Consider the following 17,471-nt stretch of genomic DNA (forward strand, 5'->3'; position numbering starts at 1 on the left):
GCTTTCCTTCAGTCACTACTGTTGAAAAGTTTGGGGTTGATAAAATGTTTTGAAGTTTTTATTTCTTAAAGTCTCATGCTACTCAAGCATTTTGAAATTGATATAGTGGGATATTAAATAACTGAATTTAAAATAAAACACATTTATTTCTGTGATGGCAAAGCTAAAATTTCAGCATCATTTGTAACATGTCTTTACTATCACTTTTTAGGCATCCTTGCTAAATAAAAGCATTGATTTCTTTTAAAACAAACAAACAAACAATCTTTTGAACATATCTTTACGCTACAAAGTTCAGTTTAGTCTTCTCACGAACATTTGATTCATTGAAATGAGTCATTCAGAGTGCACACTCACTCCACCCACTGAAGACTGGGGGCTCAAACTCCAGAGGGGGGAAATGGAAATGGCTTCTTAGTGTGTAATGTCTCATTAAGAAAAAAAAGAGAGGACAAAAAAAAAGTATATTGGGAGAAATCTGTAACCACAAGCGTAAAATGAATCAATGGAGAGGCATTGTTTTGTGTGCACCACTGAGATCCTGTGGAAAACAATCCTCCTTTCTGCTTCCTCTGCCGATGCTGGCCCAGAACTGATGCAGTGTGGGCCCAGAGCCAGATCAACCAGCTCTACCGCTTCAGCAAAGCTGCCGGTCTCAGACGCCCAACTGCGACGCACAATGAATCAAACAAAAAGTACGACGACACCTCATTTCCCCCACACTGAGAGTCTCATTCAACACCATAACTGACGGAAAAAGACAACTAGGACAGAAAAACGTTGGCCTGAGTCCAGAGTTTTGTCACGTTTTATCTTGAAGTGTAAAAGTACCTAAAAAAAAACGCCATAGTTTATGTTAAAATACATTATTTGCAATTACACTTATCTATAATTATCCGTATAGCAGGCTCCCAAAATCAACAAAATTTTGCACCAAATCAGTAAAAAAAAAAAAAAAAAAACAGCAGTAATTATAAATGGTGTAAAATCATAAATCCCCGTAGGGTCAGAGTCAAGCGGTTAAACGTGGCACACAGTTACAAAACAGTCTTGATGCTTTCGGGGGATCCATGCATGAATAGCACAGTTGCGTTGGCTGGCAGGTTTGGGATGAGACTATTGTGATAGCAGAACCAAGACAAATTTTAGTCCCATGTGAGAGGCTGGTTTATACTTGTTCACATTACGTGAGCCTCACTGCACACCTCCACAGTAAACTGTGTGCATGACTCAGATGAGCTGCCAGACAGATATTAAATGCCTGCTGTCTGCCATGTCCTTAAGTGAAGCTGTTTCTTATCAGTTTGAAGTGTCTGAGAAAACAACTGCCCTGGGCCACAGACAGCCTCTGAGTTATAGTGCTCCTTATCTCAATGTACATGTGACCATTTTATTTGCTCCACATCTTCATTCAATATCTTATTTTCCAATTTATTTACTACACAAAGATGATTTTATCTTGGATATGCAGTTTAGATGAGCCACAATCTCAAGCCTAAATGCCTGCAAATTAATTTGTGAGAGAGCAAGTGATAGAGTGAATGCAAAAGTGATTAAGCTTGTGTGAATTACTTGAGTCTATGTTCTCTCAACAGTGTAGCATCTCTACTAATAGTGAAACTGTAAGTTCATCTGTCGTTATTACCTCGCTAAGTGAGAAATGTCAAATAGCTCTTAAGGTGCTAAACTATTTTACTAATAAAATCGTCAAAGCAGCGCTAACAACACATTTCTGTGCACATGTACTGTATGTTTGTGTGTGTGCGAGTGTGTGTCTGTACTGTATGTGTGTGCGTTTGTATGGTAGAGAGCAGTAGAAAGAGAGGACGTGCTTTCCATACATAATTAAATGTAATTTTGTGGCAAAAACATGGAAATAATTGGTCATTTTCATCGTATTGTTTACTATATTTATTTGCTTCATCAGTCAATTTGGTTCTTATGCTGTTGTAGGGACCTTTGAAATAATTGAAATAATTTGGCGAAGCAATACGGACATGCGGTAGTGTGGTCAAGACCTGCCTGGAACTACTTTAGCCATGCATTTCCCTGAAAATAATTGCACACCTTAGAATTTCTGTCAACCAAATAGATTCAAGCATTCAACAGCTGACATAACAGCTGACTACATAATCTCTAAAGCCCTTTGCCAGCACTATTCATTCACAGAACACCTTTAGTATTTAGTGTTTTTAAATGCTTAGCTTGCAGTCTCTGATATATATATAAAAAATTCCATACATTAAAAAGCATCTTACTGAGCCCAAACCTTTGAACGGCAGTGTATGTGCTGGCATGAGATTACTATAACAGAGTCTGTCTGTGTAACGTTACATAAACTCTTCACGTCATGACCATGTAAATCCTGTAATTCACATGATACATGTAAGATTTCTAGTAAGGGATGTGACATAATCCACAAGGCAATATTTATATGTGTTTATAAGTACAATGTCATGAAAAAAAGATCAATACATAATTGTTTCGACACAGCCGTAACTTTCTCCGCCAGAATTTCACTGTTCTAATGATAAAACATTTGCATTGATCATCCCACCCTATGACATAATCCTGTAGTCTAACAAACATCTTGCACTCTGAACTCTGGCAAAGTATCCTTTTAGGGGAGTATGAGCTAGACTATTGCAACTATAAGCTCATGGGGCTGTACATTAATTTGTTTTTAAGATCTCAAGAAATCAGAAAAATAAGGGTAGAGGAAACATCCTTCAACAGCACTCTGGGCGGGCTGATTGTCAGCCATTTTCAGCGTATCATCTGAAATCCCTGTGTTTGTAACCAAGACAACTAGATAAACAACATGACAGTGAGCCCCAGTTGTGTCCTGCAAACACGCAGCACTGGGTGGGACTGTTTGATTTGGGTTTGGTATAAATCATTGATTTATCATCTATGAATGGCATTGTACATTTTCCATTGTCCATTTGACCCCCTGCACTTCTGTTTCAACTACAGTGTTATGCCATGCAATAACAATGGCTTTGTAAAACTGCAGTACGGTTGTGGCTGTATTAAACTTGTCCAAAAATAGTGAGGAGGAGGTGGAAGCCAAGCTCACCATTTCGCTGAGGAGGTCCTCTGCCCATCTGCTGGTTCTTGCCAAAAGGATCCTGTGGGTTTGGGCTCATGGCACTGGTGTGCAGCGCTGAGTCAGAGTTTGTTCTGTGGCATAAGGAGAGAGGAAGAAAGGAGGAAAACAGCTTGGTCAGTGAGCCATCAAAAAAAAAAAAAAAACTGCTGAGTTGAGCCATGCCAACATGACCCCTTGCCCTCGCTCACTGGCTTCATTAAGCAACTACACATGACGGTACTCTCAAGAGCACTTCACTGTACCTCAGTGCTCCTCTCTGCTACACATCCCTTATCAGGTCTGAACTTCAAACCATTTTCAGGTGATAACATAAAAAACATAAACCTCTTTTCTCTATTTGTAGAGCAAAAGTTCAAGGGTGAAGTCACTCTACATCACAATAATGAGTATGGAGAAGGGGAAAAAACAGATTAGTAGAAATAATGATCCCTTGTTTGGATTAGTTTGGCACAAGGAAATATTAGATTATGTAGAATAGCTGGCTGAGTAGAGAAACAGCATCTGTGATTCGCTTGAAATCATTCCATCTATATAAAGACTTGATCAAGAAACTAAGGATAACAAGCTGAGAAAAGGAGATCTGCAAGGGATGACAAGAGACAGGTCCAGAGGAGATCTGTGAGAAACTTGAAAGTCAAAGGTCACCTGTTAAGCTGTGATATTAATCTAAATCCAGGGCGTTTCTCTTCGGTCCATGGCGGTTGCTCCTCGGAAATGAAAACAGTCACGTGTTAATCACTACTGTACTGAGCCTGTAGCCCTGGCTCGGGGGTTAGTACAGCAGCATGAGCAAGCCAGAGAGACAAAGACAGAAGACAGCGAGTAGGGTGAAAATTCCTCTGTGACACCTTCAAGAAAACATAAACAGAGTCGTAGAAACCAGAGCCTATTCCCCCAGGTTAGTCTAGTACTGCGCGCAGCACTGATTTACTGCTTCAATTAGATTGGAGCTGTCACGTCTGGGAGCAAACAAAAGTGCTATAATATCTTCAATGGTTAATGAACCAAAAGAAACAGGCAGGCAACACCGCAGCAGAGCAACCACACTGGGCAATCAGGATATAGACTCAACCAAATAAACAAACACATCTTACTGGCCACAAACGCAATTGACTCAAATAAAAACCTTAATCTTTGTGACATCCACGCAATTCAGTGACAATTTCTAAAGGAAATGCGACCAGAACTTGACCCTAGAACTTGCTTTCACAGTGCCTCGGCATTGCTATGTGGTTGCTAAGTGGTTTCTTTTTGTCCATTTTATCCAAAACAAATGCTACCCTCTGAAATTCTGATCCAGTAGTTCAAATGGTAAAGCTTAGTGGTTTCAATGGCATTTTTTTCTGTCCCTTAGTTGTTTTTTATTTTATTTTTTTGAGTAGTTAGTATTTCTAATTAGTTTTTAAATTGATCAAAATTAACAGTAAAGACATTTTGCATGTTAGTAATCTTTTTATTCATCAAATAAAATGAAAAAAGTATCTAAAAATATTACTGTTTTCAACATTGATAATAAGAAAAGTTTCTTGAGCACCAAATCAGCATATTAAAATGATTTCTGAAGGATCATGACACTGAAAATTCAGATCTGCAATCACTTGAAAATATATTAAAATACTGTTTTGATTGTATTTTTGATCAAATAAATGTCACTTCTTTCAACAAAAAGGAAAAAAATTGAAGAATTGAAAAATCATCCCGACCTCAAATTTTTAAACTGATGTGTATATGAAGCTAACAAAATACTTCTCTGAAACCACTGATATAATAACTCAGCTGTGCAGCTGTACAAGACATGCGTGCTTAATGACATTCACCATGTAGATGCACAAGCAGCCCAGCAGATGTAGCCTGTGCGTGCTGCTGTCTGCCAGAACATAGAAGCTGGTTCCCACTAAGAAGGTTAACATATTCCTATCACCAAGACAATAAAAAGAAATAATAAACAGATTTCCTGCAGCCTGCCCTACTGCTAAAAAGAGGCTACAGTATGCCAGACCACACTTGGGTGATGTAATGCTCCACCGATACACTGCAGCCTGTGCAAGAAAAGATACTCCTTGTAACAACAGAAAGTAGCCTTCCTTCACATTTCCCAGTAAAACTGGTCTGCGCCCCTGTTTGAAGTGTATTAGGGCTTAGCTGCACATGCAATATAGAGCACTAAAGTCAGTGCCTGTCTGTAAATTAGAATGTCTGTAAATTACAGTGACATCTGTAAATTAAACACTTTAAATAAAAATAAATAAATAAAAAACATTTAGACCTAAACTTAAGATTTGTGTATTTTAATTGCATATACAATTTCCGTACATTATAAAGTACGCTAATAAACTTAAAGGGTTAGTTCACCCAAAAATGAAAATTCTGTCATTAATTACTCAACCTCGCGTCATTTCAAACCCATAAAACCTTTGTTCATCTTCGGAACACAAATTAAGATTTTTTTCGATGGAATCTGAGAGCTGTCTGACCCTGCATTGACAGCAATGCAACTGAAATGTTCCCAAGTCCAGAAACATAGCAAGGAGATCTGTGAGTTAATCCATCAGTGGTTCATCCGCAATTATACGGAGCTACGAGAATACTTTTTGTGGGCAAAAGAAAAAATAATAATGACTTTATTCAACAATTTGTCTCCTCCACATCACCCTGATGCCATTTTGGAGAATATCTCAGCTGCGTCACGCCGGAACGGTTTCCTACATTGTTGTGATTTGATCTGAATGGAAACAGTGTATCTGAGATCTGAGATGACAGAATTTTCATATTTGGGTGAACTAACCCTTAAACATGATGCATTATCAGTGGCGGCGCCCGGGGAGCAGTTGGGGGTTCGGTGCCTTGCTCAAGGGCACCTCAATCGTGGTATTGCCGGCCCGAGATCCGAACCCACAACCTTAGGGTTAGGAGTCAAACTCTCTAACCACTAGGCCACGACTTCCCCCACTTCCTCAGTGCCATATGCTACTGAACTTACAACTACGCTCATTGAAGGGTTAAACCCGAAAACATTTTGCTGCACTCCTGCACTTTTTTGCACTTCGATTTATATTTGGCCTCTAATAAAGAGATTTTTGGAAGAATTTGAATGTGTGCAGGTTTTTTTAAATTCATTCTTGGATTGTTTAATTGCTTGGATCTACACACCTACAGACATTAGATATATGTTTTTTGGATGAATGTTTGAAGCTACAGCCTTCTCCATTCAATTAGGTCACATGTGTAAGACTGAAACAAACTAGATTTATTGATGATAATTATATTCAACTGGTTAATGTGCATTTAAAACAAATTCAGGACTATTACAGAAATCTTACCGGTTTTATGTATGTATGACATACGCATCACAGTTTGTGTTTACGTTAAAGGGTTAGTTCACCCAAAAATGAAAATTGTGTCAATTTCTCACCCTCATGATGTTCCAAACCTGTATGATTTTTTTTCTCCAGTTGAACATTAGATATTTTGAAGAATGTTGGTAACCAAACAGTCGCTGTTAGCCAATGACTTCCATAGTATGGATAAAAAGTACTATGGTAGTCAACGGCTAACAGCAACTGTTCGGTTACCAACATTCGGGTGAACTATCCCTTTAAGAATGTGTAATCCAAATGTATGGACATTTTATACAGTATGTAATTCATATACATAATGATTTGAGTGTAGAAGAGCTTAAAGTCAGTATATAGCATAAACAGAAATGCAACAGCAAGTGAGTGGACTCCTAACAAAAGCAGTCTTGGTAAAAGTTGCTAGAAAAGGATTCATAAACAGATTGTTATTTAAAGCTGTCCTGTGGCCAGAGACAATGTGAAAAACAGATGTTTTTAAACTGGCATCAGGCGGACCACAAAAAACGGAGAGATTCTTCAATGAAAGCCTATCAATGTTGAATCACACTTGAGTGAGGACGAATGCCTTTCTAGAAAACCTCCCTGAGGAAGTCTTGTCTGGGAAGAGCAGCGGCTCAGATCCAGGATGGGAGAGCGTGGGACTAAGAGGACAGCGCTGACCCGTGTTCCTGACCCAGTCCAGCTGAGCTCCACAGGGAAACATATGGATGCTGCCTAGGATTCAGAACCAGGCCTGTTTACCCAAACACCAGAGGGACAGCTGTACCCCAGGGAGAGCAGAGCCTGAAAGTATCATAGTAGCATCGTCCCTAAGGACGCAACTGAGCTCTGGGGCACTGGCAAAACACAGACATTCAGATTGTACACCATATTAATGTTGGTGCTGGACGTGAGAATATGTGGTGGTAAAAAATGTTCAAAGAAAATGTGTTAAAAGGAATGAACGATAAAATTCTCCAAAACACTTTATATTAATGTTACAGTATCAGCCGCTCTTTCCCTTGACCATTTCAATGCCAACAACATCTTTTTATTGGCAACATACTACCATAGTTCTCTCACATTTCCTTTTCTGGTGGTAGATGTGAGGCCCTGTGAACTGAACACAAAACACATCTGCCACCCCTATGCCAGGTTATTGTGTGATTAAGCAACAGAAATCCACACTGGTCGCACCAAATTGTGTGGTAAATGGACGGAAATGGTTAATGAGCTGCGTTGACGCCCTTTTCAGCTCATTAACCCTTACCCAGTGTGTACTGCGGTAGGTAATGCATCACAGATGTGTTGAGAGAGCTGTAAACAGTTCCTCGAGGGCATACATTAGGATGAGACTCCAGTAAAGCAAGACAATCATCCTCTGCTGGCCAAATGCCTGCCCACTGCATTACAGTACCTTGAAAAGTTTTAAAACCTACTCTATTAACTAAACTGAATCAACATTTGGTGCGACTACCCTTTGCATTTAAAAAAGGGTTGCAAACCTCAGAATATACTACTCGTACAATAAGTTTAACCTCTTGAGGACATTTTCTGAAGGTTAAACATCCACTAACATGGGAAAGAAAAAAAAATCGATCATTTTTAAGGCCCTATCATATACTCTTGTCATGTAAAGTCCCACTGAACCTTCAAGAGCACTGCCCCTAAAACCATAATGACAGATTTGTTGCCAATTGGCCCGGATTTCTCCCTTGAGCAAAGCAGTAACTAGTTCCCTATGCCCCTTCTTTACATGCGTTAAAGCATCACAAACATCCAAGCAGACATCCCTTAAGCCATTTTACAACTGCACAAACCAAACACTAGAGAATCAGCAGATTTTCTGTGATGTGTCACACTGTCAGACAACAAACGGCAGACTTCACGAACAGCACCAGCATCATTAAAAATGCCAAAATCATTTGTGATCGCTCTTTGAAACCTCCTAAATCTAGCTTAACCCCTAATGTACGCGCAGACAGAAAACATCTGTTCGGCCCTTCGTTTGAGATTATATTAGAGCACAAGATCCCAAAAGGAAAAAAAAGACACAGCAGCATACCCACAATTCAATCACATATATATATATATGCAAGGTCAAATGGGCACAGTGGAATAAAACAAAAACAAACCAAAACATGGACATGCTTATCTGGTCCAGAGCAAAGAGGGAGGGGGCTTACAAACACGCTGAGCTCACGATCTGTTCTGGGGGAGGAGGGGGGTGGCGGCTCTGAGGGATAGCTAGCAAAAGATCTGGCAGGTTTAGTTAGTGCTGTTTACACTGAGAAGAGATTTGAGGAGTAGCTGAACATTCATCCTTGAGGAAGAAAACGAGATGGTTAGAATCAGAGAGAAATGCTGTGGTTAGTATTCAGGCTTCACCAGGACACAATCTGAACACACAATGACAACACTCCTGAAGATGAGAAGAAAACTGGATTTAATTAAAAAGGTTTAACAAGAAAGCAAATCAGAAATATACATTGTAGCGGTGAGATCTAACTGTGCTTTTCTGAATGCTATATTTCATAATTCATGGGATGCCTCTGAGACAGCCCATGAAGTGGAGTCAACTGCTCACTGTTTATGCATTTATAATGAAGCTCTAAAAGTTGGCCTAAGATCATATATTCAGCTAAACTCCACATGAGAGTATTATCCTCTGCTACCCCCATCTCTGCTTCTATGCATAACTACACTACCGGTCAAAAGTTTCTTCAATGTTTTTTAATATTTATGCTCATCATGACTGCAATTAATTTGATCATAAATACTGTAAAAAAAAAAAAAAAAAAAACTGATATTGTGAAATAGTTATACTTTAAAATAAATTTTAATTCTACTTGAATGTTATCCTGTTATGGCAACAATTTCATCAGTCTTCAGTGTCACATGATCCTTCAGAAATCGTTCTAATATGCTGATTTGGTGCTCAGTTATCATCAATTATAACTGATGTTAAGTTATTAATTAATAATGGTTCTTATCAAAGTTAAAACTGCTGCTTAATATTTGTGATTTTTTTTTTTTTTGATGAATAGAAAGATCAAAAGAAAATTTTCAGCAATATTTGAAATTGAATTTTTTTAACATTATAAATGTCACTTTTGATCGATATACTGCAACCGTGCTGAATAAAAGCATTGTTCTCTATTTTTTTTAATCTTGCTTACCTCAAACTTTTGAAGGCTAGTGTATCATGATTTCTACATTTTTAACATTAATAATAAGAATAAATGTTTCTTGAGCAGCAAAACAGCATATTAGAATTATTTCTGAAATATCATTTGACACTGAAGACTGTGCCTTTTTTTATTCACAATACATTTATTCACAATAAATTACAATACATGCAGCCTTGATGAGCCTCAGAGACCTCTTTCAAAAACATTACAAAATCTTAATTATTCCAAACTTTCTCAGTGTTTGAACTGTAATTTCATTTCACATTTCAATCTAAAAGCAATAAAGAACATAAGATAAAGTGCTGGATCTAGTGTGTAGTGAGCCGCTCTATGGCATATGGCTGTCACAGCAGTGTTTCGCCACAGTGGGAAAAGTTGGCTGTGATAAAACTGATCAGGCCAACCAGTTTTCAGGTGTAAACAATGCCACAGGGCGTGGACTCTGAAAGTTTTACAAGTCGCAGAGTCAACATGGAGGCTGAAGCAGATTGTAGGTAAGAAGGCATACTGGCCGTCAGCCAAGCCTACATTCAAAACACGACTATCATGAGGAGAAGCTTCCTTAAGCCTTTTATTACTGGCTGCAATTCACTCCTCTGTAAACAAATGAGGAAAACCGTCCAATGGTTATGCCTCACCGTGGCTGAACCGAGAAGAGTGACATTTGTGCAGAGCAGACGTGTGAGCGTTTGTGGTCAGAGAAAGGATTTCTAATTTTCCTGAGAGTTGAGAATGACTAAATGATGTGTGTATGTCTCTTTGAACACTTTTGTTTTATCTAACCTTTTTCCAGTGTTATCTATCATCACTGCGGATGTGGATTTTCCACATGCTAACAAAACAAATGTGTCATTACTGTTTTCTTTTCAGGCATCTGTGGGGATAGCCTATGCAAATGCAAAACACACATTAACACTCCCTCTAATGTGGCATGATCTCTCAAAACCACTTGATGTCACTGCGATGGCTTGATTTCAAGATAACATAATCTTGCACTCTGCCCTGCAACTGACAGGAGATATTATCAAATATTACTTGAAGTAGAATGTAACAGTGTATGTAATGAATGCACAGACACATATTTGTTGGCGGTGGATGGGTGTGTGTAGGACTATATCGGTTCTAATAGTTTTAATGGCAGGACTCACCTTCTCCAGCTGTTGTCAGGAGGAGGAGAAAGGTACATCGTTCCATATGGAGAGCTCTCGGCGTAGTTCAGTCAAGGAAATCCTCCAAAGCTTTCACAAGTAATGTCACAATCACATATGCTTTAAATCTTATTTATATATGTATAAGGCATAAATCAAAAAAAAAAAAAAAAAAAATTCTCAAGATCATTTTCCACCCTCCCATCTAGTTTTGATTTTTACTGTATTTTTATATTTGAAAGAAATTTTGAATTTTTATTAAAGGGGTCATGAACTCTTGACAATATAACAGGTCAATGTGCTATAAAAACATCCTCTAAGTTTCAAACCTCAAAACTTTCTCGTTAAGTTTTAAAGCCGCTTTTATTGAAACCAAGCTCTATAATGTGCCACTTTATGACGTAATAGTGTGGCTAAGCACCGCCTCCGCAGGAGAAGATCAACGCCTGCTTCTACAGCACTGCCTCTTTAGCCCCGCCCATTAATACACACTTGTAGTAGAGAGGAAATACTAGAGAGATGCTAACGCAGGATTACTCCATCAGCAGAATCATACAGATGACATTACAAGATTACAAGACACTGTGTAGTGCAAGTTGCTAAAAATAGTCTTTAATTGCCTTTCTTGTGATCCTAACATATCTACATCGGACACAAGCGCTGTTGCTTCATGTTGCGAATCAGTTTCTCTTTCAGGTTAGAAGTGCCGCGAATGCTTGAAGTTTGTCAGAAATAAAGCAGGACATTAGTTTACTGTCGGGGATTTGTTGTGTCAATCCGTGCCGCATCTAGTGTAGACAGAATCGCTGTTTATAATGGGTTCTGTTGTCTAGGCGTGTTGCGCCGCTCGTGTCCGGTGTAAACACAGGGTAAAATTAGCAAAGAGCTCCAGATAGCATCAGTGAAACACTGTTTGTATGTTTGCTTTTCTTTGCTACGGATTAATTTTTAATCAAGACAGTATGATGCAGGCTTTTCAGAGAGACTGAAAGTAAACTATGATGTAGCGCTGAGTCTGACTAGAGTGGATCCAACAGTAATGTTGCAACACAGAAGTGTGAGTAAACGTGTTTTTACCACTATTGCATTGTCTGTTCCAGACCGTGATATATACTGAGTATTTATACTTTTTTAACCCAAATGACCTATGTTATTTTCAGAGTACGTCAAAGCAGCGTCCATCTGTTATTTTAATAAGCGAAACTGTTAACCAATCGTAGCAGTGGGCATTTATTAGCGAGTCTTGAATGCGCCCCGCCCAAAAATATTAATAAAACAGGATAGAAAATAGCCTATTACTTCTAAATCACAATGTTTTTTTGTAAAATCAGACTAACATTATAAAAAAACACACCAAAAAAAAAAAATAACTTCTGACAACATTATAAAAAAGTTTTTAAAAAATGCAGTTCACGACCCCTTTACATGTTGTTTTCTTTCAAGCATTCATTTGAAATATAATTATATTGTAAAATGATAAATTTCTTTACTGTCACTTTTGATTAAAGCATCCTTGCTGAATAAAAGTGCTAACTTCAAAACAAAACAACAGAATCTTATTGATCCCAAACTTTGAAAACAATGATCATCTTGGAAAGCCTTTTTGCAGTTTGAACAAATATAATCTATATTAAACCAGCTACAAAACAATATCTTTGTGACAAATGAAGAGGAATTTTTAATCTGTCTTCCACCAGAAGATGGAGTTATCACATTTTGTTTGAACATTACGAGGTCCAAAAAAAAAAAAAAAAAAAAAAAAAAAAAAAAAAAAAAAAAAAAAAAAAAAAGACATATTGTAGATGAATCATTCACAGTAAGACCTATAATATGCATTTAAAAAACAGATAGGATGAATTTCATCTCATGCCAACTTTATGAATAACTGAATCTATCATACTTTATTCTTGTTACCTTACTTTGTCTTAGAAGGGCAATGTTTCTGAAGTCCAAGTCGGCACAACTGATTACAATCTCTATTTTGCAGCTTAGTTACCATAGATTGATAGATCTTTTCAGACTGAAGAAGGGTGGAGATCATGCTTTCATACTGCAAAAAACTTTGATCTAATTTGATTTCTCATGAAACAACCCCTTTAAAAACTTACTTGTGCTGTCCAAATCCACTCAACAATCTAACAAAAGTTATAGGAATTATGGGAGAGAAAACAGCCAAGCTGAAGAACTCCTTGAGCAAACATTGTTTCTTCAACTTCAACGCCGATGTTGACAATGCTGCCTCGTCATGTCCATCTGTGCCAAGACTCTCACATCCAAATGGGGGGAGGGGTGGAATTACGAGACAGAAAGCAGGACAGTCTTTTTCTGTTCAACATCTGCTAAGGCCTGGAAAACCTAGTCATCAGTTCTGCTGCAGTAATAAGAGACTGAGCTCTTCATGCCAACCTTTCAACCACCAGCCCACCCCGTGACCCTAACCATGATGACACAACACAGAACATCCAACCAATGAGCAGCCAAAGCCAGGCCACCGAAAAAACGTCTTAGGCCACCTTATTCAAACACACTCCAATCAGACTGTACGCATCGATAACCGCCATCATATGTATGAAATTCCTGGCGTTACATTGTGTGAATTCTGTTGCTGATCTGCGGCCTGGGGAGGGGGAAAGCGATGATGACACAAGCCAGACGGCTTGGATTACGAGGGATCCTTTCTCAGATCTACAGTAATTAGCCTGTGGCTGCTGAAGCGGTGTGGAGAGACAGGGTGGCTGTGACAGCACCTTCGTCTCAGAAGCTCCAGGATGGCGTGGGTGATCTAACCTTTTCTCTCTGACATTTCACACTCGACCCACACCAATCGTTCTCCAATTGGACATCATTCCAGAAATACAGACAAAGCAAGATCAAGAAATCTGGCATGATATATGTGGCTCAAAGGCAACCACATGGGTTAGGAGGAAGTTGGTTAGAGTTAGGTTGGCTAGCGAGCCTTTGAGAGAGTCTAGGCTTGGCAGACATGGCTGAATCGATGAGAGCAAAACAAGCCAACACTGTGAGGGACATCTGGCACTGAAGGGAAAAAAAGCAGAGCGAAAGCAAATTTGGGCTTTGAATCCTTCCTCATGATATTCTCTCACTCAGCAGAAATAGAGTGGCATGCAAAGAGAAAAGCCTAGTGAGCGAATGTTTATTTAGAGAGTCTCTGTTTATTTAGATTAAATGCAGATTGTAATTTAGAGTTTAGGAAGAACGTTTTTTTTTTAAGAAAATGTGTGTAGCATATGGCTATAAAAAATCATCATAAAACAAGGGTGTTGTATGTGATTTTAATGGCGTTGCCATGTGGTTGCCAAGGTGTCCTGAGTGCAGCCAGAGTTATTTTAGTATTATTTATTAGAGCCCGACTGATATGGGTTTTTTGGGGCCGATACCGATATTAGGGAGTAAAAATAAAAAAACGATATTCTTTGTTTATGTTATAGCACCGTACCAGTCAAAGGTTTGGACACTTTCCCATTCGTGTGTCCAAACATTTGACTGGTACTATATATAGAATACAGTATAGGTTTGCTGCGATAGACGGCAAGCCTATACTGTAAAGTGGCACTGACCCCCAAGTGGCACTGACCCCCACCGTCTTTTTTTTTTTTTTTTTTTTTTTTTTTTTTTTTGTAATAAAAATCATTTAGTTCAGTAAAAGAATAGACACTACAATTAAAAACTGAATGTGTCTGCTCAATGGAGCGTGCCGAACGGCAGTTGCATCACAGATAAGATTTCATTTATCCAGTGAGGAGAGTGAGTCGAGCTGACTGACAAGAAGAGTTAGGTGAGACATACAAGATGATGGCGGATGATTTGGTTTCAATATGCAAAAGCACCTGTTTGGCAATATGTGACCCTGGACCACAAAACCAGTCTTAAGTCTCTGGGGTATATTTGTAGCAATAGCCAAAAAAACATTGTATGGGTCAAAAATCATTAGGATATTAAGTAAAGATCATGTTCCATGAAGATATTTTGTAAATTATGTAAAAAGTATTGAACATGCTTTTCATACTTTCCTGGATCTTGACACTGTTATTTATTGGCAGTCTATGGAACAGTCTCAAGCCAACCGGTTTTCATCCAAAATATCTTAAATTGTGTTCCGAAGGCGAACAAAGCTTTTATGGGTTTGGAACGACATGGGGGTAAGTGATTAATGACAAAATTTTCATTTTGCGGTGGAGTATCCCTTTAAGACTGGTTTTGTGGTCCAGGGTCACATATTTTGGATTTTGAAAAGCCTGTTGACTTTTGCCATTTATCTAAGATGATTTTGGAAGTTATTTAAACATTTGTTTCTTATTTAGTTGCATTCAATATTAGTGTTTTTGATAATAAATTTGCATCTGCATCTCAAGGTTCTACTACTGTCAACTCAGGCTACTGTAAATCTGCATTTCTACAAGTCAAAAAAATTTAATATTATTATTATTATTATTGCAGGCGACACTGCAAACTGTGCTGACGATACGTGTCAAAGTCAACATAAAATGGTTTCATGATTTGAAACTAGGCATGGGCCGATTACCGGTTTCAGGGTATACCGCGATTTGAAAGTTTCACGGTTTCAAAACCACTAATATTTTCCATTATACCGTTCCTGCAGTATGCGCTGTTTTCCATGTTTCCTCAAAGACTGAAAGAGCAGGAATCCCTCAGGCTGGGAGCAGTGTAGAGAGTAACACTGACCCCTCCCCCTCCTGTTGGTGCGAGAGAGCGGTTAGTCACGTGTGTGTAAGATGACCCGGGTACCCTTCACATTCAGTGTTCCTTTCCGTCTCGCGCACAGCCGCCTCCGAACAGCTTTCAAAAGATACTCAACCACAGATGAGCGCGGACGGATGAGCTTGACACATGCAGTACCATGGGGTGCGCAGCTGTCCGTGAGCCCTCTTGATGACAAAAATAACGTAATGCCGACGGTTCGCGGACGGCCGAAATATACTCTGGCTTTTACACGATCAGCAACCGGCCGTTTTTTGCCTTATTGCAACTCTCTGTTCTGGACTTGCAATTGCAAACTGCATTGCAATGGAATTATTTTCCAAAATGTGATTTATGCGAAAATATAAAGTATGTTAACGCCCATTAACACAGGCCAGAGACACTGAAAATGGACCCACAGAGAAAAATACTGTAGCAGGCAGAGCACTCACTGTTCATGATGCATGAACTATTGGAAGAAAATCCTCAATATGGATTTGGGAGTTTATATGAATGTGTTTCTGAGGGGAGCTGACTGTCTTCTGAAAAGTTTACATGGTATAATTTCACAAAGCTTGTCAGAACATTCTGTTTTTGCTTCAGATTGGGATATTATTAAATCAAATTATGTGTATGATTATTATTATATAACTAAATTATATGAAATGATATAAATAATACCATATAATAAAAAAAATAATAAATAAACTAATTCTATTGTTTCTAATATTCTGTATGTTCCTTAAAAACAAAATATATTGTGTCCAGCAGGAAAACAATATATTTTTTTACCCAGTCATATAAAAATAACACATTTCAGAGCTGTAACAACAATACCGTGATGGTGAGCGTGATTTCACCAAGTACAACATGTTCAACATCCTTGTTGATCCTGGAACAACATTCCAATCAACCAATCAGAATTGAGATGTAACTTTTCAGGAAATATCTGTTTTAGGCTTACAATCAGGGTTAGGTTCTTCTACATTCTTGTTAATCAGCTATCATTTCCCACTGATTTTAGGAATAAATTATGGGTAGGGTTAGGTTCAGGGGTAGGGACTGGGTTAAGTCTATATTTTTGGACAATGATGTTGATCCAGGAACATGTCTTACTTGGCAAAATCACGGCGACCATCCCATAATTCACAAGCGTTAAGTGTTTGTCATGTTCTGACCATAAAGAGTAGTTCTCACACTAAGGTGCGAAAACCTGCCTTTAAACCTGAAAGAAATAAAGATCTGAAATTTATTGTGATAATTATCAATATCGACTATCGAAAAAATAATTTTTTAGGCCATATCGCCTAGCAGTACTAACAAGTGACTGAAGATTGAGTGGGAATTGAACAACATCAATCTGGACTCCTTGCTGCATCAAATGAATCTATGTTAGTAAGCCTTCTTATTCAGTCACGAAACACATGCTGAACTGAAAGCAACAACAACAAAAACCTGAAAGCTTTGAGCCTAAAGCAAAGACCTTTGAAGACGATAACAACCCATTAAAATAATTTTCAGAGTTACAGAGACAACTAGAAACAAGTGTTTAGCAATTAATGAGAACAATCAAAAATCACAAACAGACAACGAGAGGAAGAAAAAAAAACATCATCTGAGACTCTGAAGGAACCCACGAGAATAAGGCAGAATATCTTCAGCTTTTGGGGAGGGAGTGGTTCATTTCACAGAGCTGAGCTGTGGCTGCCAGAGTTCTGACAAACAGGTCTTGCAGTTTTTAGCATGACTGCGGTCACAAATGCCTCTTCCCCGCTCAAAGAAGAAGGGCGGCCGTGGCACACCGTGTGGAATTACTTTGAACCCATCATTCAAAGCTCTTACGTAACTCAACTCTGCCACACTTTTTTTCTTCTGTCTCCCTCACACTGCCTTTGTTGTCTCTCCGTATGGCACGGCATCAGAGCAAGTGGACCGTTCACAAACTATCCCAATATTAAAGACTACG

The 17,471-nt window shown here is 38.6% G+C and overlaps 1 protein-coding gene across 7 annotated transcripts in view; it reads right to left on the minus strand.

Annotated features, from left to right (window-relative positions):
* Positions 1-17,471, minus strand: part of LOC109068104 (CREB-regulated transcription coactivator 3-like) — a 44,167-nt gene that overhangs the window by 12,900 nt on the left and 13,796 nt on the right. For 5 of the 7 annotated variants that reach the window (XM_042760702.1, XM_042760704.1, XM_042760701.1 and 2 more), the window contains 3 exons: positions 10,787-10,848; positions 3,758-3,820; positions 3,080-3,183 (listed from right to left, as the gene is read on the minus strand). In XM_042760702.1, coding sequence (XP_042616636.1) covers positions 3,080-3,183; positions 3,758-3,820; positions 10,787-10,848 — 229 coding nt within the window. The remainder of the gene's footprint in view (positions 1-3,079; positions 3,184-3,757; positions 3,821-10,786; positions 10,849-17,471) is intronic. The other 2 variants (XM_042760708.1, XM_042760705.1) reach the window with 1 other exon arrangement.

This window comes from Cyprinus carpio, chromosome A7, assembly GCF_018340385.1.
Source record: "Cyprinus carpio isolate SPL01 chromosome A7, ASM1834038v1, whole genome shotgun sequence".
NCBI classification, from domain to species: domain Eukaryota; kingdom Metazoa; phylum Chordata; class Actinopteri; order Cypriniformes; family Cyprinidae; genus Cyprinus; species Cyprinus carpio.